At 42.6% G+C, this 23,802-nt stretch overlaps 1 protein-coding gene across 1 annotated transcript in view; it reads left to right on the forward strand.

Moving 5' to 3' along the window:
* Positions 1 to 23,802, forward strand: part of DOCK2 (dedicator of cytokinesis 2) — a 458,208-nt gene that overhangs the window by 183,840 nt on the left and 250,566 nt on the right. The window contains exon 27 of the mRNA XM_070774484.1: positions 19,568 to 19,663. Coding sequence (XP_070630585.1) covers positions 19,568 to 19,663 — 96 coding nt within the window. The remainder of the gene's footprint in view (positions 1 to 19,567; positions 19,664 to 23,802) is intronic.

The raw sequence follows: 23,802 nt of genomic DNA on the forward strand, positions 1-23,802 counted from the left end.
ACTTCTTATATATTGCTTGAATTAAACCTCCTGTTCACAGCTGGGAGGCATGAGTTAAAAGACTGCTCAGCAGCAGAAAAATATCACTGTAGTTGGTCCAGGTTACAGTTACTGAGGGAACTATAACTTTGATTTGTTCAACTGGTAGAAATGTAAATCCTTAAGTGAAGAAGAAAGTGCTGTTTTTGAAGATGCTTTTGATCTACAGCTCTGTCTAAAGAGTCCCAGCTGTCATAGGCAATGCGGGGACAGCCAGCAGTGACTGCACCAGGGAAGTTTCCAGAAAACAACCCAAGAATTCTAGAATGGACATTTTCTCAGGGCAACTTTAGATAACATTAGTCTTAGAGATAAGCACAGTTGATTTAGCAGCCAAGATTGGGGGGGGAAGTGTTTAGTTTCAGCACAGTTTCTCCAAGCAGCATAGCATCCTAAAGTTGTCTTTCACTCTCTATTTATTACCTTTCCCTCTACCAGGAATATAAACTCAGCTTAGCTTTTTCTCTCCAACCACATTTCCTACCACTTTCAGCGGCATTCTGGGTTCTGGGGAGACGCCTCTGACTCTCCCACTGAGCCTTCCTGCTTCTTGCTCTCTGTCCTTGGCCTGTTCCCTCCATGTTTTGGGATTCTTTTTCTTCCTTCTTCTTATCCTGAGGGCCTTCAACTGGTGGTTCACAGCCTGAATCTAGTCACAGATGTGTTTTGTTCGGCTTGCCAAGTTACTTACTACAAACCACAGTCCCATCTCTTCCTGTTGCTTCCTAGTATATTTGCCTGGATTCCGTGTGTTCATTTCTGTCTTACCCCGCTACATATCTCAGCTGTGACATCTGAATGCCTTGTGACATCTGCTGCCTTGACAGGCCCCGCCCAGTTTCCCTCCTGTTAAGAAATCGTCCTCGGTTCTGTGAGCCCAGCCCTAGTCGCTTTCCCTGCAGCATGCTGACGACTGCTGGTCTGCTGTGGAGTTCAGCATTCAGTCATGTGCAGCATTATGTGTATTCTTGTCGTATCCGGACTGTCTGTCACGTGCGGAAGGAGGCCCAGCACTTGTTTTTGTTACTTCTCTTTGCAGTGAAGCTTGTGTCTTTCCACCTCTTTGATCGTGAGCATCTGCTGTTTGTCAGGCAGTGTTCTAGGCATAGGGGTGGGAGGCAAAGGTGCTTAAGACAAAATGCTCTTAAATTTACGATGTCTGAGACCTGTTTCCTAGGACTCTCCAGCTCTAGTCTGGGGAGTCAATGGTCTATGCATTTTGGGAGGCACACTTGTCCTCTGCCTTTCTCCATGGTTATCAGTCTTACCACTGCCATCATGAACTCTCTGAATATCCAAAGCAGAACTATTTTGAAACCTGGGTTAATTGCCCTCATCTCTGACACCACCCTTCCCCCCATTCCGCCTTGCTCCAGCCCATTTCGAAGACATATATTTACCCCAGTCTCCCAGAATTTTGACACAGACCACCACCTACTGGAAGTGCTCTTACGAACATGCCTCATACCTGGTTTACAGCCTCTCCGTGCACAGGGCTGGTCCAGTCTTATGTTTTCTCTGTATTTCTACATTGCCTGGGCATAGTGCCGGATTCTGAGCAGATACTCAATAATTAATCTTTGTGGTTTGATTGATCCTCCCATCTTCAATTAGTCTACTTTCCAGAAATACATGCTGACACTAATTTTATTTTTTGTGTTCAGCAAAACCTAATGAGAAAGGTAAATCAGCTGCGGTTGTAAATCAGCTTCATATAAAAAGCAGGTACTAACTTTTGAGTACTGCTGTGCTCCTAAAGCTGTTCGTACATCAGTTTAGAATTCAGCATGCGTTTTCTGATGGAAATCATGCAGATTAATGGTGGTGAAATTTCCAGGCCAGCCTGTTTGAGCCTGTTTAACCTATAGTGTAATTGAACTCTGGACAGAGAGCAGAGGCTCATATTCACTTGTTGGCATTACATGAATAGTTCACAGAGACTGTACGTACTTCACCTTACCTGACTCTCATTACAGCACCTTTGAAGTGTCCTTTAAGCCTCATGGATGCCAAGACTGCATCTGTGTTGTTCACTGTCATGTCCTAACATAATACCCATGCAGGTTGGATAGTCAAAAAATAGTTTTCATTGAGTCAAAGTCTAGTCGAAAGAGCTTTGGAGACACACTGACCATGGATTAGAATCCCGGCTTCCGCTCTCACAAGCTGCGTGCTTATTGGGAAGTTATATGTCCTGCCTGAACCTGGCTCAGCTCTCCATATTTTGTTAGTCATGGCCACCATGCTGATACTCAATGTAGGTTTCTTCTTTCCTTCCCTCTTGCCCTGGTGTAATCCCCCTGAAAGCATTTGGTTAATGATGTCTGCTTCCCGAGCTGTACTGGTTGAGGTGGTGGTGACAGGAAGGTGGTTTTTGGTATCAGAGCCTTTCAACCGTTTTTGAGGACACGTAAGTTCTATTTCCAGCTCTAGTTCTGACAGTCTGTGTGATCTGAAGCAGGTCACTCAAACATATCTTTGAAAAGTTGATGGATTTTGATTATTTTCAAGCTTTTCCCCTTAAGTATCTCTAAATTTAGGTGAATGAATATAAATTATCAATATTCTGGAGATCGTTCCCAAAGCTGAATTTATTTGAATTCAATCTCATGCTTTATCTTAATTATTCATGCATGCTTTATTTTCTACTTCACAATAGACCCATGTTTTAAAAGTATTCCTGTTATTTGTGAGTCTCCCATAAATGAATGTTACTATAAGCCAAACACTGTGTGAAAGACCTTGTCTGCAGGAATCAGCTCTTACTGTGATCCTGTGAGTGAGCTGTTATCATGCCCCAGTTGCTGATGAGCAAACAAGGCTTACAGGACTTTTAATAAATAGACTTAGGCTACACAGAAAGTTAGTAGCAAAGCCAGAATTCACTCTGTCTGAATCTAAACTTTTCCATACACCTCATCAAGGGGTAAGTAAAAACTGACTTCCCTTGGCCATCAAATATATTAATAAAAATGCTATGCCAAATTAACTGGAAAAAGCAGAGCACAAGTTGTCTGCAGGCTGCAGACAGATTTTTCAGGCATGAGGGCGAGAAGGTACCATAGAGGAGGTGAGACATGTTGCTGGGCTGGAACTTTGCTTATGGTAGTATTTGTGCAATAAATAATAACCTTGAAAAACTACTCTGCTTAATTTAGAAATGTGCCGAATGGATAATGAGATAGTTGCTTTTGTTAGCCGTAATTTTTCCTATACATTTTTGTGAGGGATCAGAAATGTAAAAATGCAGGCAAAGTTGGTATTTTTTAATGTCGCCCTCTGGCTTGACATGTCCCTGTGTGGTTGTGAGTAGGTGACAAAGGACAGCTATGCCTCAAAGGACCTTATGGACAGGCACTAGAAATCTGATGAACAGAATCTGAAAGGAACTTCTGTGGAAATAGAGTTTTTCTTATGTGAGTAGAGTTAGTCTTTAGAGAACAGAAGTGATGTTTTCATTTCTGGGGACAAGGAATGACATGATTCAGGGAAGATTGGAGAGGAATAGCTATAATCTTCCAAACTTTCAAACAGTCCCAAGAAGACTAAATATTTATCTGCTTGAAGTCTATTCTAGAAGACAAACTATGACACCACATCCTCTTGGTTATAGGCTAGAAGGTGAAATAAGAAGAGGAGATGGTGCCTGCATAAAGAAATCACCAGCATCTTTGCTCTTTGAGAATACATAACACATCTGTTATTTTGCATCAAACTCTGAATTGATAAGATTCAACATAAATTTAAGTGTGTTAGTTGCTCAGTTGTGTCTGACTCTTTGCAACTCCATGGACTATAACCCTCCAGGCTCCTCTGTCCATGGAGTTCTCTAGGCAAGAATGCTGGAGTGGCTGCCATTCCCTTCTCCAGGGGATCTTCCTGAGCCAGGGGTCAAACCCGGGTCTCCTGCATTGCAGGAAGATTCTTTACCATCTGAGCCACCAGGGAAGTCCTAAAGTAAATTTAGGCAATATCATTTACCCATCCGTTCATCCATCTGTCCAGCCATTCTTCTATCCACTGATACATTCATTTCATATATTTACTCATATTTTGTGCTTGGTCTTCTCTGGTGGCTCAGTGGTAAAGAATCTGCCTGCAATGCAGGAGACATGGGTTTGATCCCTGGGTTCGGAAGATCTCCAGAGAAGGAAATGGCAACCAACTCCAATATTTTAAGTGGGAAATCCCATGGACAAAGGAGCCTGGAGGGCTACGGTTCAAGGGGTACAAAAGAATCAGCCAAGACTTCGCAACTAAACAAGCAAAATTCTGTGCTTACTTTTTGTCAAGCAGATGCTTCACTTTGGTCATTCAAAATTGAACTGTGTGGGTCCCTAGTTTTGAGAAGTATGAATAAGGTTTTGTGGGAACCCAGAAAGAAAGACAACTAATCCTGTGTGGGGTGAAATGGGAGTTTAGAGTGATTGAGTCAGAAAAGGCTTTGCAAGGGTGATGATTGAATTGGGTTTTTGACTGCTGAGTAGAAATTGGCAGGTGGACGAGGAGAGAAGGGTGTCTCAGACACAGGTAGGGCCTACTCTCAAGCCATTCTGCCTCCTCTCTGGGAAGGATGAGCTGACCAAGGGTGGCTGTGTTAGGACTCGGGAGAAACAGAACTGCATCAGACCCAAAAGGCTGAACTCCTTGAAGGAGTTGGTTGCAATTTAAGGCTAAGGTGAGGTAAATTCTGTTTCATGAACACATTGTGACTGTGGGAAGATTAAAATCACCCCAGATCTAGAAGCATTGGAAGCAGAAGACTACTTCTAAGTGTTACACACTTATCAGAAAAAAGCTCAATGTACTTCAAGAATAAACACATGCATTTAGTACAAGATGAACTGGTTATACTAATCAATTATTCCCCTCTCTCACTCTTTGAGAATAAAAAGGGACTGAATATTCAGAAGAAAGAAGACTTCTCTGCTTGCAGCTGGTCAGAAAGGGATCAGAGCCATGGCTTAACATGGCGGGCACTGAGTATATTATGGAGACCAGGAAATAGATGACCTTCTTCTTTTCCAGAAAGCTACCAGAGACCGTATATCAAATTGGAAACTTTGGAATTAATCAGAAAAATGAACTGGTCTTTCCTCTTTCAGATGGATTGTAGATATGTAGGTTTGCCACAGAGAGATAGTAAGAGACTTTCTGAAGAGTTGACTGGGGGTGATAGTAAACATTAGATATGTGATAGAAGTTTAAAAATATTTAAAATCATCATTACAATTAAGGAACAGGGAAGAAAATTACACAAGCTTTATGAACATGAAAACAGACAGACACACACGCTATAGGGGTCAATGAGGTGAGAAAGAGAGAGAGGGAAGGAGAGAGAGAATGAACTCTGACTTCTCCAGAAGAGGAGAATGCCTTTGTTTTAGGAGGCAGGATTTTATCAGCACCATGGAGAGCAGCACAAATTCCATATTGCTTCTTTATAGAGATGAGTTTCCAGGAAGAGTTTTAATTATATTCAGTCTTAACTGAAAAGGCAACATTGATGTCTGTATAACTGCACACATAGATCAGAAGATACACATTCATTCCTCAGATTTATTGCTCCTTTTTGACCAATCCTCTTGTATTTAAGATTAGCCTACTTTCTCCATCCCTTATGGGCAAAGCACAGAGGTTCAAGGGTAAGATTTTAAAGCCTCCTGTTGATGGTAATTTTTCTAAAGTTTTTCATATAATTGATCTTTAAGTCTTATCAGTGAGTGCAGGCTCTGAATTCTGGCTGAGACACAAGATCCTGGGATGTTTCATGAGACCTGTCTCTGAACTCAGTTTTATGCCTGCCTGATTTGGGAGGGAGAGAGTCTATTAAAAAAAATTGGCAGTAGAGTTTTTATTTGGGGAGACCCTGCTGAGGAAACTAGATCAATCATCACTGAATGAGCTGTCTAATACCTATATTCTTTGTCTGGAGGATTAAGGACATTTTCACTGTTGGAAAGAGGGGAGAAGATTGTGTATATATTTTGATTTCTCTCTCCCCTGGTCTAAGAACCCCTTAGTCATTTGTGTGGGGCCAAGCTGTGGACCCCATACAATTGAGGAAGTCCATGCCCAGAAGCTTCCAGATTCTACATTCTGATTCCATCCCCTTATCTAAGAATCTCTCCTTACTCTGTACAGCAGTTATGTGACATCTCATATTAGCTTTTCTAATTAATTAATGAAGTGAATCCTGCATCCCCTTATTAAAACTGTGATTACTTATTGTGTGTCATGTATTTGTGCTAAGAACCTAAAATAATGACAGTCTAGCCCTTATCCTCAAGGATCTCTCAGAGGACTCGCCATCTGTTTGTTGAGCCCTGAAAGGGGATTAGGTAGGACTGGATACGCCACGACCTTTACCTCACAGGAGCCTGTAGTCTTGTGTTCTAATGCTGTTATTCAGGGCCTCATTTTAACAGGAAAGAATTAGCCTTCAGCCAAAGAATGACATTTGATTCATGGAACTGCAAATATCAACAAATAGTTGGAGGTATATTTGAGAAATCATTTGCAGGATTGTGGGGGGAGAATCATTCTTGTCTGTACAGGCACCTTCTTTGCCTAAAGCCACTGCAGGACTGTGAATGAAGCCTGGTGAAGCAGTGGCATAAAGCAAAGGGAAACAGAGAGGAAGTGTTTGACTCCAGTGGAGGAGGAGAGAGAAGTAGTCAGGAATGGAGGAGTGGGGAAGGCTCTGGGTGATCAGGACACAGAGGGATAGAACCGTATTTAAATCACTTTCTGGATAAATAGCAAAGATTTTCACCGCCAGGGTTTTTCACCACTTCTTATCATATCTTTTAATCATATTCTTATGGATACATAAAATATATTGTCTCATGAACAAGCAAAATGCATTAAAATTAAATAATTTAAATACTTATTTAAACAAATGGGTAATATATAAGCACTTTCTGAATTTTCTGGCCAACAGAGTTTAACAGGGTTCCTATCTGTAGTTTATCTTATTCTTATTCAAACAAGGAATTTTGACATTACCATAAGACTATGTAATAATACTGAAAATGAGTTAGTGTACAATTTCTGTTAATTAAAAAAAATTATAAATAGCTCACAAGCCCCATTTCTAAAGTGGAAACCCTAAAGGAGCCCATTTCTGGTGGGCCACTTGTTAATTTGTCTTCCTTGTTACATGTATGTATTATAAATAATACAAAGTTTCTATAAAGAGCCATGCACACAACACAGGAGCCTTGCAACCAAGAGGACATAGACTCAAATTCAGCTCCATCACCTATTCTGTGCTTCTGGACAAGTTTAATAAACCTCTGAATTCCCTCATCTGTAACATGGGAAGAACCAGTATAGTAGATTGATAAGATTATTCTGTGAATTAAATGAGATGTGCCTATAAAGACCTTGTAGAAGTATCTGGCATATATTAAGTGCTGAACATTTATTGAACAGTAATAATAATTGGATTAGAATGGACTTTATTTTACATCTTAAAATAGGGTAACACTTATCCCCAGGGTTTTGGTCAAGATGCAGCAAAATAATAAATACAGAGCACACAGCTCGGGAGTTGGTGATGGACAGGGAGGCCTGGCGTGCTGTGGTCCATGGGGTTGCAAAGAGTCGGACACGACTGAGCGACTGAACTGAACTGGACTGAACACAGCCCGTTGCCTGACACACAGTATGATTTCAACAGATGTTAGTTGTGTTCTTTATTCATTCAGATCAGATCAGTCGCTTAGTCGTGTCCGACTCTTTGCGACCCCGTGAATCACAGCACGCCAGGCCTCCCTGTCCATCACCAACTCCCAGAGTTCACTCAGACTCACGTCCATCGAGTCAGTGATGCCATCCAGCCATCTCATCCTCTGTCGTCCCCTTCTCCTCCTGCCCCCAATCCCTCCCAGCATCAGAGTCTTTTCCAGTGAGTCAACTCTTCGCATGAGGTGGCCAAAGGACTGGAGTTTCAGCTTTAGCATCATTCCTTCCAAAGAAATCCCAGGGCTGATCTCCTTAAGAATGGACTGGTTGGATCTCCTTGTAGTCCAAGGGACTCTCAAGAGTCTTCTCCAACACCACAGTTCAAAAGCATCAATTCTTCGGCGCTCAGCCTTCTTCACAGTCCAACTCTCACATCCACACATGACCACTGGAAAAACCATAGCCTTGATTAGATGAACCTTTGTTGGCAAAGTAATGTCTCTGCTTTTGAATATGCTATCTAGGTTTGTCATAACTTTGCTTCCAAGGAGTAAGCATCTTTTAATTTCATGGCTGCAGTCACCATCTGCACTGATTTTGGAGCCCAGAAAAATAAAGTCTGACACTGTTTCCACTGTTTCCCCATCTATTTCCCCATCTATTTCCCATGAAGTGACGGGACCGGATGCCATGATCTTTGTTTTCTGAATGTTGAGCTTTAAGCCAACTTTTTCACTCTCCACTTTCACTTTCATCAAGAGGCTTTTTAGTTCCTCTTCACTTTCTGCCATAAGGGTGGTGTCATCTGCATATCTGAGGTTATTGATATTTCTCCCAGTAATCTTGATTCCAGCTTGTGTTTCTTCCACTCCAGCGTTTCTCATGATGTACTTTGCATATAAGTTAAATAAACAGGGTGACAATATACAGCCTTGACGAACTCCTTTTCCTATTTGGAACCAGTCTGTTGTTCCATGTCCAGTTCTAACTGTTGCTTCCTGACCTGCATACAAATTTCTCAAGAGGCAGGTCAGGTGGTCTGGTATTCCCATCTCTTGAAGAATTTTCCACAGTTTATTGTGATCCACACAGTCAAAGGCTTTGGCATAGTCAATAAAGCAGAAATAGATGTTTTTTCTGGAACTCTCTTGCTTTTTCCATGATCCAGCGGATGTTGGCAATTTGATCTCTGGTTCCTCTACCTTTTCTAAAACCAGCTTGAACATCAGGAAGTTCACGGTTCACATATTGCTAAAGCCTGGCTTGTAGAATTTTGAGCATTACTTTACTAGCGTGTGAGATGAGTGCAATTGTTTGGTAGTTTTAGCATTCTTTGGCATTGCCTTTCTTTGGGATTGGAATGAAAACTGACCTTTTCCAGTCCTGTGGCCACTGCTGAGTTTTCCAAATTTGCTGGCATATTGAGTGCAGCACTTTCACAGCATCATCTTTCAGGATTTGAAATAGCTCAACTGGAATTCCATCACCTCCACTAGCTTTGTTCATAGTGATGCTTTCTAAGGCCCACTTGACTTCACATTCCAGGATGTCTGGCTCTAGGTGAGTGATCACACCATCGTGATTATCTGGGTCATGAAGATCTTTTTTGTACAGTGCTTCTGTATATTCTTGCCACCTCTTAATATCTTCTGCTTCTGTTAGGTCCATACCATTTCTGTCCTTTATCGAGCCCATCTTTGCATGAAATGTTCCTTTTGTGTCTCTGATTTTCTTGAAGAGATCTCTAGTCTTTCCCATTCTGTTGTTTTCCTCTATTTCTTTGCATTGATCGCTGAAGAAGGCTTTCTTATCTCTTCTTGCTATTCTTTGGAACTCTGCATTCAATGGATGTATCTTTCCTTTTCTCCTTTGCTTTTTGCTTCTCTTCTTTTCACAGCTATTTGTAAGGCCTCCCCAGACAACCATTTTGCTTTTTTGCATTTCTTTTCTATGGGAATGGTCTTGATCCCTGTCTCCTGTACAATGTTATGAACCTCATTCCATAGTTCATCAGGCAGTCTATCTATCAGATCTTTATTCATTACTCCTTACACAATCCCCGTAGATTCCTTCCGTTTTGAAGAACAGGAAAGTAGAGCATCTCCAAGGTATATCTTCACAAATGGCCCCACCCAGCCTCCATTCATCAGCATTAAGATGTTGGACTCTTAGACTTTGGGAGGTTCAGTTTTTTGCACTCTAGGCTGTGTGTTGGAGATCCCAGTGTATTAATAAAAACCCCACAAAACCGCTTACAGAATCTAAATAAAAGCAACATTTCTCTCTAGGCACAATGGTATTTGTGTGTGTGAGAGAGAGAGGTGATAGTTTTGTCACTTTTTTTTGTTGTTGCTTTAAGTAGATTTGTTTACTTGTCATGAAGTGTAGGCAAAAAGCTTTTGATTAATGGAATAAAATATTTCATAGTTGTGCCTTTTACAAAAGCGTTGACCTGTGTGACTTTGAAGTGCTTCTTGCCCACTCTGTCTCAGTACCATTGACAACAGCCCTCTGCGTGTGAGCACCAAGGCTCCATGGCCACCTCAGGAGCACAGGGTGGGGCTCTCCAGGAGGGGAAGCGCCCTCAGCTCTGAACACAGAGCTACCTGCAGTGCACGGCCGTCCCTGGTGTGTGTCCACTCAGTCCTCTGTGAATATGGTTCCTTAGGTGTGTAGCATGCGTGCAAGCTTAGTCGCTCAGTCATGTCCAACTCTTTGCGGCCCCATGGACCATAGCCTGCCAGGCTCCTCTGTCCATGCAGGAATACTGGAGTGGGTAGCCATTCCTTTCTCCAGAGGATCTTTCTGACCCAGGGATTGCAGGTTGATTCATTACCATCTGAGGCAGTAGGGAAGCCCAAGGTGCGTGGACTGACTCTCATTTTGTTCCAATTGGGCAATAGTTCTATTTTCTTTATTATTACACATGATTATTGTGAAAATGTCCAACAAATCTTAGCAAGTAAATTATCCCTTTGACCTCATATCTCTTCCTCTCCTCCCTGTTCAAGATTATCACTGTTAATGGTTCCCTATTAATTTTTTCAGAACTTTTGGACATAGAAAAATATTTTTCAAAATATTAATTGGCTTATATCATATGTGGTGCTGTGTAGTCTGCTTGTACTGATATATTAAGTATATCTTTCCGAATCAAGATGTATCTATGTTCCCCTTACTCCATTGTGTGCATAAGCCCAATTTGGGGACATTTATCTTACTTGCTACATTTGGATATTATAAGTGATACAATATGCTAACAACAGCTGTGCACACAAATGTCTGTGTTATTATTTACTTTGGACACATTCACAGAATGATGTATCGTCTATAAAGTTCTGCCACATCCATTCATTTCTGTGATCCTAAAAAACGGAGGCAGTGGCAATTACAAGCCTGGACTCTGGGGTCAAACAGACTTGAGTTGGAGTTTGGATCAGTATTTATGTGGCATGTGACCACAGCCAGAACCTCGGTTGCCTCATCTGTTACTCTTGGATAATTAAAGTATTTCCCTCGTTTCATAGGGGCTTTCAGAATTCCCTAAGGTAATACATGCATGCTGTTGTTCAGTCACCAAGTCATGTCCGACTCTTTGCGACCCTATGGGATGCAGCACTCCGGGCTTCCCTGTCCCTCACCATCTCTTGGAGTTTTCCCAAGTTCATGTCTATCGAACTGGTGATACTATCCAACAATCTTATTCTTTGTCGCCCTTTTCTCCTTCTGCCTTCAATCTTTCCCAGCAAATATATGCATAATATGTAGTAAAAGCTCAAAAAATGTTAGCAATCATGTGCTGGAAATACCTACAGAGAATCATTAGATTCTCAAAGTAACTCTGGTATAGTGGGTGCCATTATGCCACAGATGAAGAAACTGAGGCTCAAAGATGTGAGACTGACCGTCACAAGGAAGGAACACAGTGGTAGCTCTATAATCTCTCAAGGAGAGACTGTATCTTTAGAATCCTGAAAATCATTGCCAGAGAGGTTTTGGAGAGTTTAAAGCACTTCCCACCTCAGCACTACCATCATACTTTGAAACGTGGAAGGAGCATAGAATTAGACAGAAGTCAGCTCGGGTTCAGACTTGGCCACCAATGAATAGATAATTCCCTAGCAAGTGGAATTATTGTTCCTGTGTAAGCCTCTCTGATCCCTGTGTTTCACATCTGGGGCTTCAGTGGGTTTTTAAGATAAGGAAATGAGATTATGCATGTCAAGTCCACATGCACAGCTCCTAGCTTACAGGATGACCTTGAGATTGTTAGGTAACAGCGGTGTGAGAGTAAGAACCCACATCTTCCTTTCCTTTATTATCTCCCTCTACCACCAACTCAAACTCTCCCCTCTAGAGAAAACTAACCTATAGTGTAAAGACACTCATGACCGCAAGAAGGAATTGCCCAAGTCCTAGCCCAAAAGCGGGGGTTACTCATGGGTAGGAGAGGCAGAGGTGATGGGGTGCAGCAAAGACCCCCAGCCAACTTCACTGATCCTGACTCCCATGTCCTTTGAGTCACTAGCTGACTCTTTCACTTGCTTCACACAATGAGCTGTTCTGTGGTAAAGTCAAGTCTTTCAGAATGGAAACCAGTTCTCGTAGGAGGAAAGAAAACAGCATTAAACCCAGAATGAAACTCATGAGAAAATCGCATCACCTCCAGGAGCCAGAGGAGAGAGAGAGGATGGCTCTGCTCTAGGTGATAGTGGGCACTATCTTGGAAGTTAGGATGTTTTCTTTCTAGGTTAGTGTTTGTGGTGCTTTCAAGATCAGAAAGAGGTCGAAAAGACTTTTTATATAGGAACACAAAGAAGAGAAAAACAGTAGAGTCCGTGGATGTTATGGTCAGAACATGCATCATTACTCTTGTTAAACAAAGAAGGTCTTTGGATTTAACTCTGTAACTGTGACCTGATAATCTTCATCGTAATACTGAAAAGAGGAGCTGGGGTTGTCCTTGGCATGAACACAAGGGCCAAGGCTGTTCGCATGCTGGAGCAGAGGGAGCAGTCAGTTGGACTTTGCTCGGCAGAACTGATTTTTCATTCTAGCGTTAATGACATGACTGTCACTGGTTACATGACCTTGTAGTACTCACCCACCCACCCACCCTCCCAAGAAAGTTGAAGTTCAAAATCTGAGACATTTGTATTATATAATCTCATTTTCTTGTTATTTAAACATTGACCCATGTACTTGTAATTCTTCTAATTAAATTCACTCACTTGTAAATATTTAAACATGAAATTTTAGGGTAGACATCTTTGAAAAGATGGTAGATGAAACATAGTTATATATTTTGCTCCCTGTTAAAAACCTACTGAAAAAATATTAAAGGGAGTTTTATAAAAGGAAGATAGATATCATGTGAAAAAGTAATAAATGACATGATTCATAAGCCAGCAATGCAGAAAACTGAAAATTCATCCAGTCTAAAGCAAAGATTGCCCACACAGTTTGAGGAAACGGTGATACCGAGTGTCCCTGGAGGTAGGATGAAGGAGAGAAGTTCAAACAAGTAGGATCGGTTGCAAGTCTGTGAAAGAAGCAGCCTGACTCTGAGCAGCTGGGTCACTGGACGTTCGTTCTATAAAGAGGATAAAACAGCAGGTATCTGGACTAGGAGACACCAGGCAAAATCGAAGGGAGTGATGTCTCACTCAAAACAAGGTTTCAGTCGAAGTATGCATCCTGGAAGCTCACAGGCCCAGCACTTTCCTCCCACTCAGCTTCTGCAATGCTGGCAGCCAGGCCTTAGGCCTTCAGACAAGAGCTCAGAAAAGTCTTGTCTGTGTAATCTGACCAGCCCAGACCAGCCCAGAAGAAAGAATTGTGTGTACTGATACCTGCGCGTCTCATAGTAATTCCCCAGTCCGATCACCCTGCAATGAAGCTTCCAGACCACAAGCCCTACTCCTGTGCCCAGGCTTGGCAACCAGCCTTTGAGTTACCCACACTAAAATGTCACCATTGGTTAAAGAGGACTAAGGAAGAACTCTGGGCTTCCCAGGTGGCACTAGAAATGGGAATTGGTTACAGTTTGGAGAACTTTTTAAATGGCTAAATATGAATGTCAAAGTGTCAGTCACTCAGTTGTGTCCAACTCTTTGCAACCTCATGGACTGTAGCCTGCCAGACTCCTCTGTCCATGAGATTCTTCAGGCAAGAATACTGGAGTGGGTAGCCATTCCCTTTTCCAGGGGATCTTCCCGACCCAGGGATCAAACCTGGGTCTCCTGCATTACAGGTGGATTCTCTACTGTGTGAGCCACCAGGGAAGCCCATGCTAAATATGGGTCAAAGCAAAACTACATACACTGCCGCTGGGTGGGAAGGAGAAATGGGAAGGACGCAAGGGCCTGATGGGGAAGAGACAGGAATGAGAGTGAGATCCTTGTCTTATATGATGGTGAGCTTGCAGATAGCACGAAAAGGAAGAAAACGTTTGTTTAGAAAGGAGTAATGCAAGCATGTTTTTGGCAACACAGTCATAAATACCGAAATAACAACTTCAGCGGCTAAAAGAAGTAAAGAGCTTCCCCTGGTGAGCAGAACACGAGGCACTGCTGTTTTGTTGCTTTGTTTCTTTAATGAACCTTGGAGAATGTTTTTAAACTACACATATTTGTAACTTTGATAAAAATAATGTCACTTGTACAACGCAGAGTCCTCAAACAGTTAAAAACATCATCTGACGGGGACTTCCACTGGTGGTGGAAGGCACCCAGCTAAGGCGCCCAGCACAGGGCCCCTGGGTTCCGTCCCTGGTCAGGGAACTAGACCCCACGTGCTGCAACCAAGAGTTCACATGCCACAACTAAAGATCCCTCGTGCTGCATCGAAGATTGACAATCACACACGTGGCGCCTGCATCAGTCACTCAGTCCTGTCTGACTCTCTGCAACCCCATGGACTGTAGCCCACCAGGGTCTTCTGTCCATGGAATTCCTTAGGCATGAATACTGGAATGGGTTTGCCATTTTCCTCCTCCAGGGAACCTTCCCAACCCAGGGATTGAACCGATGGCTCCTGTGTCTCCTGCATTGCAGGCAGACTCTTTACTTGCTGAGCCTTCAGGGAAGCCTCTGCTTAAGGCATGGTGCAACCAAATAAATAAATATCTGTTAATATCATCTTATGCAATTAGATAGCAAGTTTCAGAGTTTTATTTAATAAACTAGGGTATCAGCTGAACAATGAAAGAGCTGATTTAAAAGTATTTAGGATTATTGATTTTTTGGGGGGTGGGAAGGGGAACACATGCTTGTAGAAAATTGTCCTTACATATAAGACAACATTCTACAAATCAGTAGAACCTTTAGCAAACCAGCAAAAAGCAAAACTCACAATTGGTTATTTTTCTACAAGTTAACCTTCATCTTCATAGAGCTGTAATCAGTTGTGGATGGTTCAGTTCAGTTCAACTGCTCAGTCATGTCCAACTCTTTGTGATCCCTTGGACTGCAGCACGCCAGGGTTCCCTGTCCATCACCAACTCCCAGAGTTTAGTCAAACTCCTGTCCATTGAGTCGGTGATGCCATCCAGCCATCTCATCCTCTGTCATTCCCTTCTCCTCCTGCCTTCAATCTTTACCAGCATCAGGGTTTTTTCAAATGAATCAGTTCTTGGCATCAGGTGGCCAAAGTACTGGAGTTTAAGCTTCAGCATCAGTCCTTCCAAAAACTATTCAGGACTGATTTCCTTTCGGATTGACTGGACTCTCAAGAGTCTTCTCTAACACCACAGTTCAAAAGCATAAATTCTTCAGCGCTCAGCTTTCTTTACAGTCCAACTCTCACATCCATACATGACTACTGGAAAAACCAGAGCTTTGACTAGATGGACCTTTGTTGGCAAAGTAATGTCTCTGCTTTTTAATATGCTGTCTAGGTTGGTCATAGCTTTTCTTCCAAGGAGCAAGCGTCTTTTAATTTCATGGCTGCAGTCACCATCTGCAATGCTTTTTAGAGTCCAAAAAAATAAAGTCTGTCACTGTTTCCACCGTTTCCCCTCTCTTTGCCATGAAGTGATGGGACTGGACGCCACGATGTGGATGGTAATCAAACACAATTACATTTCCCGAGAATGTTAAGAGGACCGCTCCCCTCTTTTCCAATATGAGCTTGTCAGAAATGTTCTGTTTAAAAAACATGCCTCCTCATTTTGCTTTATTTCCAACTTTCGGATCTTGTTCCTAGACACTTGCCATAAATAAGCTTTAACTTTAAAAATAAGCACAATAAACATAAAGGAATATTACTGAGTTCTAGCTAGATGCTGCTGTGTACTGTCTGCTCTTCCCTCTTTGTTAAAAAAGGAATCTTGCATGACCTAGAGGGGTGTTAAAGACATATTAGCACTAAAGAGAGATTTTTCTACTTGGTGTTGTCAAAACGGTTAAAGAAAAATTTGAAAGAAGGGAATACCTTTCACACAGTTGTATTCAAAGTTAGGAAATGCTGTGTCTGTGTATTACTACTTAAAATTGTCTCCTATATGGTATGCTCTATCACAATTCTGGAAGCACTGTGAGGAAGCAGTAGTTTTGAATCTCATTCCACAGAGTCTTGGGCTGACATCAGGACTAGGATGAGCCAGGAAGGCAGGGGCTGCTCCTCCACCCCCATTTGAGCTCGCCTTTCATTATGTTATATAGTAGGTTTAAGCATAAGATTTCATTTAAGGAAAGGACTCCAAGTTCCTTCCAGATCTCACAGCTTATGATTATTAAAAGAAAAAAAGTCACTACAATTTGCAGTGTGTTTAGGTTGGAAAGATTAATTTCTTTGCCAGGGCCATAATAGGAAGACTGACTTTGTCATTTCAATTACAAGCCACCGTTTAGTTCGAGCCTGTAAGACATGTTCCTAGAGGTTCCCTCCCTTGCCTGGCAGCGGAGCAATTAGCGGCGGGTGATTTGTGGCTGCATTTTTACTGCTTAGCGCAGGTTTATCATCTTGAAAGTTTTCCATTTGCATATACGCTGTACATTCTTTGGGTGACATTTCGATATTATTCGGAGTTTAGGTTGTGCATTGCCTTGCACTGCACTTTCTGCTACGTGATGGGACTCCAAAAGCGGGCCAGAACGCTGCTGCAGACCTGGGGGAACGGGAGCTGCAGCCGCCACTCACTGAAGGCTTACTGCGCATTGGCCCTTAGTACTTTTCCTGCAGGACTTTATATTTCAGAACAGTGCTTTGAGGTTTCTATTGTTTGTCACATCTTATAACTAAAAAAAACTGAAATGCAGAGAGGAAAGGTAATTCACCCAAGGTCTCCAGGCTCAAATAAGCAAAACTGAGATTCACACCCAAATCTGTCTGATCTCAAAACACTCTGCTACACAACTTCCCCTTTCGGAAGCTTTCAGAGTGAAATGAATTGAATTTGACAGTTTTCCACTTTTAAATACCAAACTTCCTGAGCAGTCTAATTGATGCTCTTTGGACTAAGAAAAATGGCTATTTAAAAGAGGCAGGGGGCAGGAGGGCAAGAGAAAAAGGTTTTATTATCTGTATTGGTAAAGGAAGAGATGTAATCCTAGAAAAAAATAACATCAAATGGAATCTATCATATAAATTTGCAGTGGGCTTAAGTTGATGAAATGGCAAAGGAATACAGAGAAGATAAGGGAGTAATGAAAAAAAGCACTGAAGATTTCTTTAAAGGGAAAGAAAAGGTTAGAAGTCACTGAAGGCAGTTGGAAACTGGCTCAATTGAAGGCAGAGTCTGTCCATTTTGATGTATGGAAGAGGCTAACGAGGTTTCAAAGTAACAACCAGAGATCTGTGTCCCTGTTCCAGCCAGTCTGGGTGAGATTGGATGAGGGGAAGGTTCTGCAGCCAAACTTCTGGGTTTGAATCCTTTTTCCCTGACTTTCTAGCTGGCTCTCTCTGTACAAATTACTTGACCTCTCTGGCTTCAGTCTCCTTATCTGAACAATGGAGATCATAATATCATCCATCTCGTTGTGAGAGGAACTAAAGTGTTTAGCAGTGTGCCAGGACTTAGTAAGCTATAAGCATCGTGCTCACATGGTGCAAGAAATAGGAGACTGTAAACCAGCAAAAAGGCTTAAAGAAACAAAGGGGAAGGAGACCAGGAGGGACGTTCACCTGTAGCCAGGAAGTAAAGGGGCATGTTCTCTTGCCCACTTGAGCATCAGGAGGAAAACGTAAGATGTGGGGAAAGGCAGGATAATGGGGAGCTCAAGCCTAGCAAGAGACTAAGGTCTGGCTGAACTTAATGGAGTCTGAGAATTGTTTCTGTAAAATACATGCTCTGATGGCAGCTCTGGTGGCAGAGGTCCTGCAGTGAGCTCCACAGGGCTGGGGAATCAGGGATTAGCCAGCATATAGAAGTGAGTGTAGGGCAGAGAGGGAAAGAAAGCTCTGGATTATTTACCTTTGGGTGCCAAGAGTCACTGAAGGCCCACTGGGAGGGAAGGACATTTTTTAATAAGCACTTCTTGTTTTCTTGTTCTCTCTTTTGCAACTGTGAACCTATTTTCCATTCATTTGTTACATTAAGAGATAAACCATAGTTACGCTGGATGCAGCAAAGATATATAAGGTGCTTCATGAATGAGTGAATGGTCACCTGCTTTTTCAGCCACCATTTCTTTATCACTTTCTTTATGTCAGGCTATTGTTAGGTCCTGGAGTCACAGGATGTTCCCAAATCCAAACCTTCATTTCTAGCACTTCACTGTGTTGTGTCATGGTTCTTAGCTGTCAGAATAACCCACGTGCAATTCAGAAATCGCTGATATCCAGGGTTTATCTCAGACCTGCAGTTTTTCCTGCAGTGGAATTAGGCAAGTGAATTTTTTCAGAATTCATTTTTCACTTTTATGTTCACATCAACGATGAAAGACTGGTTAGAAAACCTTTCACGGTTTATAAATAAGAAACCTGAAGCTCAGAAAGGTTAAGATGATAAGTGAGGTCACACAGCAGGTGAGGGCAAAGTTGGAACTCAGGTCCAGAGCTACTGAGTTTACAATCCCACAGCCTTTCCACTTGGCCACGGCTACTCTCCCAAGTATGCATGGATGAAACTCTGTGTCTTAAGTCTATGCTGGTAAAGGGACCTGAGGACACAGGCAGACATACGTAAAACACTTCCCTGCCACAACGTGTGCTCAAAAGCACCACCAAGTCCTACAAGGTTCAGGGACTTGGATTTAAAGTGGCAGCATCCTGTGAATGTTACGCCCTGGCTCATTGTTGACTGCTTTCCTCCAAAGTGGATAAAGCACTTTCAACTGCACGAGCTCTCCCGTAGTTACGGTTTTCATTACCTAACCCCAGTCCCAGCTACAGAAACACTGCCTTCTTCTTTTTGTCTCTCCAGCCTAGACTCCAGCCTAGAGGGAACAGCGGCTGCCTGCCATTGTTAATCCTTAGGTTACCTTGGTGTCTCAGCTTTTTCATCACCTGTATAACCAGTTTCCTGCATTAAATTCCCTCTTATTCCAGGTTAGATCCTGTTACACGGATGAAGAAACCAAGGTTCAGAGAAGTTAGGTAACTCATCCAATATAATATAGTAATTCTCGACAGAGTTAGTATCCTGAACCGTAAGTTTCTGATTCCAGAGTTTAAGTTCTTAATTACTGACTTAAGTTTAAGGTGGTTAGTGAAGTTCCTGATGCCCCAAGCAGGTGGTGATGGCAAGGAAGCTCGATGGCGATGATGGTGCTGCTGCTGGTACTGTTGGTGGTGGGCGTGGTGATCGCCATGCTTACCACTGTCGCACGTCCTTTGGAAGCGGTGTGCAGACATTGTACAGTGTCCTGGTTGTCACACAGATGTCTCTGTGTTACAGGCCTTCACCTACCACCACATCCAAGAAATCATGGTCCAGCTGCTTCGCACGGTCAACCGGACAGTCATCACGATGGGGCGGGATCATGTTCTGATTGTAAGTAGATCTTTTCCTCTTGTCAAACATTCCAAACTGTTTGGGGTCAAGGGATGAATTTTCTGGAACGTCGGTCATATTAAATGCCCAGCAACAATTGTTGCTTTGTTTTGGATTATAAAGGTCAGATTTTTCCTACGTGGGTTGGGAGAACATGAGAGTTAACTCGAGTTGCTAAGATAAAATTGGGCTTAGGACTTGTCTCCCAAGATGAATGTAGCAGGTAAGCGGAGCCTCTCTTAGTCTCAACTTCCTCATCTATAAATGGTGGAAAGTTCTGTCACCAGAGAGAAGATTTTGTAAGTAAGGCACGTCCAACTGTGTCACTCCTTTGCTCAGTCTTGCTAGTGGTCTTCCACCTCACTCAGTATAAAACCCAAACCATTGCTAGAACATGAAATGCCCTCCCCGCCTTGACGGTTCTTTTATGTGTTTCTCCCACACATAAAACATTATTCCATCTGCTATTCCCTCTGCTTGGCCTGTCTCTTCCTTGCTTATACCCTGATGTTAATCAAATCTTGGCTTAGGTGCCACCTTATCAGAGAGACTTCCCTGCCTGACTGCTCTGTCCACAGTATCCAGCACTTGTCCGTGTGCTTTCCGTCTCTACACCTTGCTCCTTCATGTTTCTTAGTTCAGTTCAGTTCATTTCAGCCGCTCAGTTGTGTCCAACTCTTTGTGACCCCACGGACTGCAGCACACCAGACTTCCCTGTCCATCACCAACTCCCAGAGCTCACTCAAACTCGTGTCCATCGAGTCGATGATGCCATCCAACCATCGCATCCTCTGTCGTCCCCTTCTCCTCCTGCCTTCAATCTTTCCCAGCATCAGGGTCTTTTCCAATGAGTCCATTCTTGGCATCAGGTGACCAAAGTATTGGAGTTTCAGCTTCAGCATCGGTCCTTCCAATGAATATTCAGGACTGGTTTCCTTTAGGATTGACTGGTTTGATCTCCTTGCAGTCCAAGGGACTCTTCTAGTACTTATCACTATATAAGTGATATATATCTGTATATATCTATGTGTGTGTATGTGTGTGTATGTGAATGTATATATATATATATATATATATATATAATTTCATTTCTTTGCTTATTGGCTGGCTCTCCTTGTAATAATATGAGCTGAAGAATGAAAAGATCTTTGTCTGTTTTGTTCATTTGTATCTCCAGACCCTTCAGCAGTGCCTGGAATATAGTAGGTACTTGATAAATACTTGTTGAGTGAATGAATGAGTGAAGGAAAAAATGAAATGCACCAGGCAGGAACTCTAAAGTTTAATGGAGACAAGTGCTACTCAGCTTTGATTGATTGAAACTATGTGGGATTAGCTATACAGCTGCCAGAACTCCCAACCTCTCGAGAGAAGCTGAAAATTCCATACTTTATGTGAAATTTCCTGATGTTTAAGGGTTGGCAGCTGCTTAAAAATATTTATAAACATTTTATGATCCCCAAACATCTGGATTCGGCTTTCAGAAAGCCAGTTTGAGATCTCTACTTTAAAATAGTATGATATGAGCCAGGTTTGGGGATGTCGACTATCAGTGACTATAGTCCTGCTTCCTGGATACAGAACATATGGTGCTGAGGGTTTATTCTAACAGTTGCTGGGCAGGTATTTGATCCCTGCTTCGAAGCAGCTGAGTGTAACAGTCTTCTTCCTCCCCATTCAGTCCCGTCTACTCATGTGGGTGCTTGGTTCCTAGTGGTGACATCCATGGAGAGCACCAGCAGTGCCTTCTGCAGCAGAGAGCCATGGGAACCATCCTCTGTCATTTGTCCATCCTTCCACCTTTAGAGCATCGCCATTATTTTTTATTCAGTTACAAGTTTCCACATCTGTGGTTCCCGTAATGCACCTTAGATAAGCATTTTATGACCTCCCTAATCTTTATTCCTTCTCTTTGGAGCCAGACCTAAAGACGATCATCAATCTATTTGGCTCATTCCATATATAGCAGGCTCTTAAGTCTCTGTCTCTTTTTTAGAGCAGTGAGTCTTTAAAACAGTGCCTGGACCATAGAAAGCACCAAGTAATTGGCGTCTGTTATTATTTTGCTTTCTCTTGGGTGCAGTGTGTCTCTCTGTCCCTTCACATCAGCAACATAGTCAGGCGAGCCGAGTCTGGCCGTTTCATGCTGAGACCTTTGTTTGGTGCCGTGTCCCGGTTGCTTGCCCTCCAATGCACACTGCTCACTGCTGGTCTGTTAATGTTTGCCAGGACACTCCCCTACTCTAGAATGTTCAGCGGCTCCCTACTGTCTGCCAAATTAAGGTATAAATGCACTAGTCTGGCCATTCTCAGCTTCTGTGATCTGGCCATAACCAAAATTTTCAGCCTTTTCATCTACTTTTATCCATCCACAGTATCTAGCCAAAGTGGATATCGGCATATTGCCCCAGCTGCAGCCTGGCGTGCTGCAGTCCTTGGGGTATCAAAGAGTCAGACACGACTGAGCAACTGAACTGAACTGAACTGATGTTGCCCAAACGTGCCTGGCACTTGTTCACTTTCATGCTGCCTTCTTTGTCTGGAATTGTAATCCTACCTAGTCTTCTAGGTCCAGCACAAACAGACTCCCCTGTAAAGCTGCCCCAACCTCATCAACCTGGTTGAGATCTCCCCATTCTTCTAAACCACATAGTGCTCTCATCTTTCTTTTTTTTAACAGCTTCATAAGATATAATTTACATACCTTTAAATTTAACCATTATAAGTATTCAGTTTGATGACTTTTATAATGCATACAGTTGTGCAACCATAACCATAATTTAGTTTACAATACTTTTTCACCCCAAAAGTCCTGTTTGCAGTGACTGTCCAGCCCACCCCTACCTCTTTACCCCTACCCTAGCTAGGTCAGCAACCACTGTTTTCTGTCTATAGATTTGCCTTTCCTGGAAATTTCATATAACTGAAATCATACAGTTGGAGGCCCTTTGTATCTGGCTTCTTTTTGTGAATAGTTTTTTTTGAAGTTTGTCTATATTTTAGGGTATTTCAGTATGAAATTGCTTTTAATTACTAAAAGGTATTGCACTGTATGAATATATTACATTTTGTTTATTCTTTTTCAGTTGATAGATATTGAATTGTTTATGATTTTTGGCTATTGTGAGTACTGTTGCTGTGAACATTTACATGTAAATTTTGTGTGAACAAACTGTAATTTCTCTCGGGTAGAAATGTAGGAGTGGAATTGCTGGGGCCTACGGGAAGTGTGTGTCTAACCTTATAAAAGCCTGCCAAGCTCTTTTCCCTGTTTTGCCATTTTACTTTCCCATCAGTGTACAGGTGTTCCGTGTTCGCCTGCATCCTCAGCAGCACTTGATACTGTCAGTCCTTTGGGTTTTAACAGTTCTAGTGGCACCTCATTGTGGTTTTCATCTGTGTTTATCTGACGGCTGTTGGTACTGAGCATCTTTTCCTTTGCCTGTTTTGTTTCGTTTCTAAGTCATTTTCATCCGTGAAGTTGACGTCTATAGTTCTTCTCTTGTACCGTAAGACTTGAGACTTGGGCCTATCTGTAAAATGGGGGTAATAACAGACCTTTTTCATAGAGTTGCTGTGACAGTTAAATGTAGTAATACCTGAGAAGCACTTGCACGTGTGTTTCTTCTACATAGTATGCATCTGTTTATTCACGCAGCATTTTCTGAGAGCCTCTTATACACTCAGCACAAAGGCTCAGAAATGAGTCTGGGCCTGCAGGAAAACCATGCCCTCCAATGGGATGCCTCTCAAGTACCTCACACTCACTGTATCCCAATCCCAACTCATCACGAACCCCCTGGAGTCTCCGCCACACTGCCAGCACTCACCATCTCAGCTTATGGAGCTGACCTCCTAGAACTGAGGCGCTGCCCTTGGCCCCTCCCTCACCGCCACCACTTCTAGCCACTCGCCAAGTCCTGCTGCTCTCAGCACCTCTGACCTGGTGCCTCCCCACCCCACTCCCCACTCGGCTCCCAGCACCCGTGGTGACACACTCAGTCATCAGGCTTGCCACACTTAGTCATTTACGAGGGGGTTTTCTGACTTCTGTGCTCATGACCGCTACATTCCATGGACTGCCATGAGGACAGGGACCACATTTAACTCATCCTTTTTATCCTTCTCACCTAGCAGGG

This window comes from Bos indicus, chromosome 20, assembly GCF_029378745.1.
Source record: "Bos indicus isolate NIAB-ARS_2022 breed Sahiwal x Tharparkar chromosome 20, NIAB-ARS_B.indTharparkar_mat_pri_1.0, whole genome shotgun sequence".
In the NCBI taxonomy this organism is placed as follows: domain Eukaryota; kingdom Metazoa; phylum Chordata; class Mammalia; order Artiodactyla; family Bovidae; genus Bos; species Bos indicus.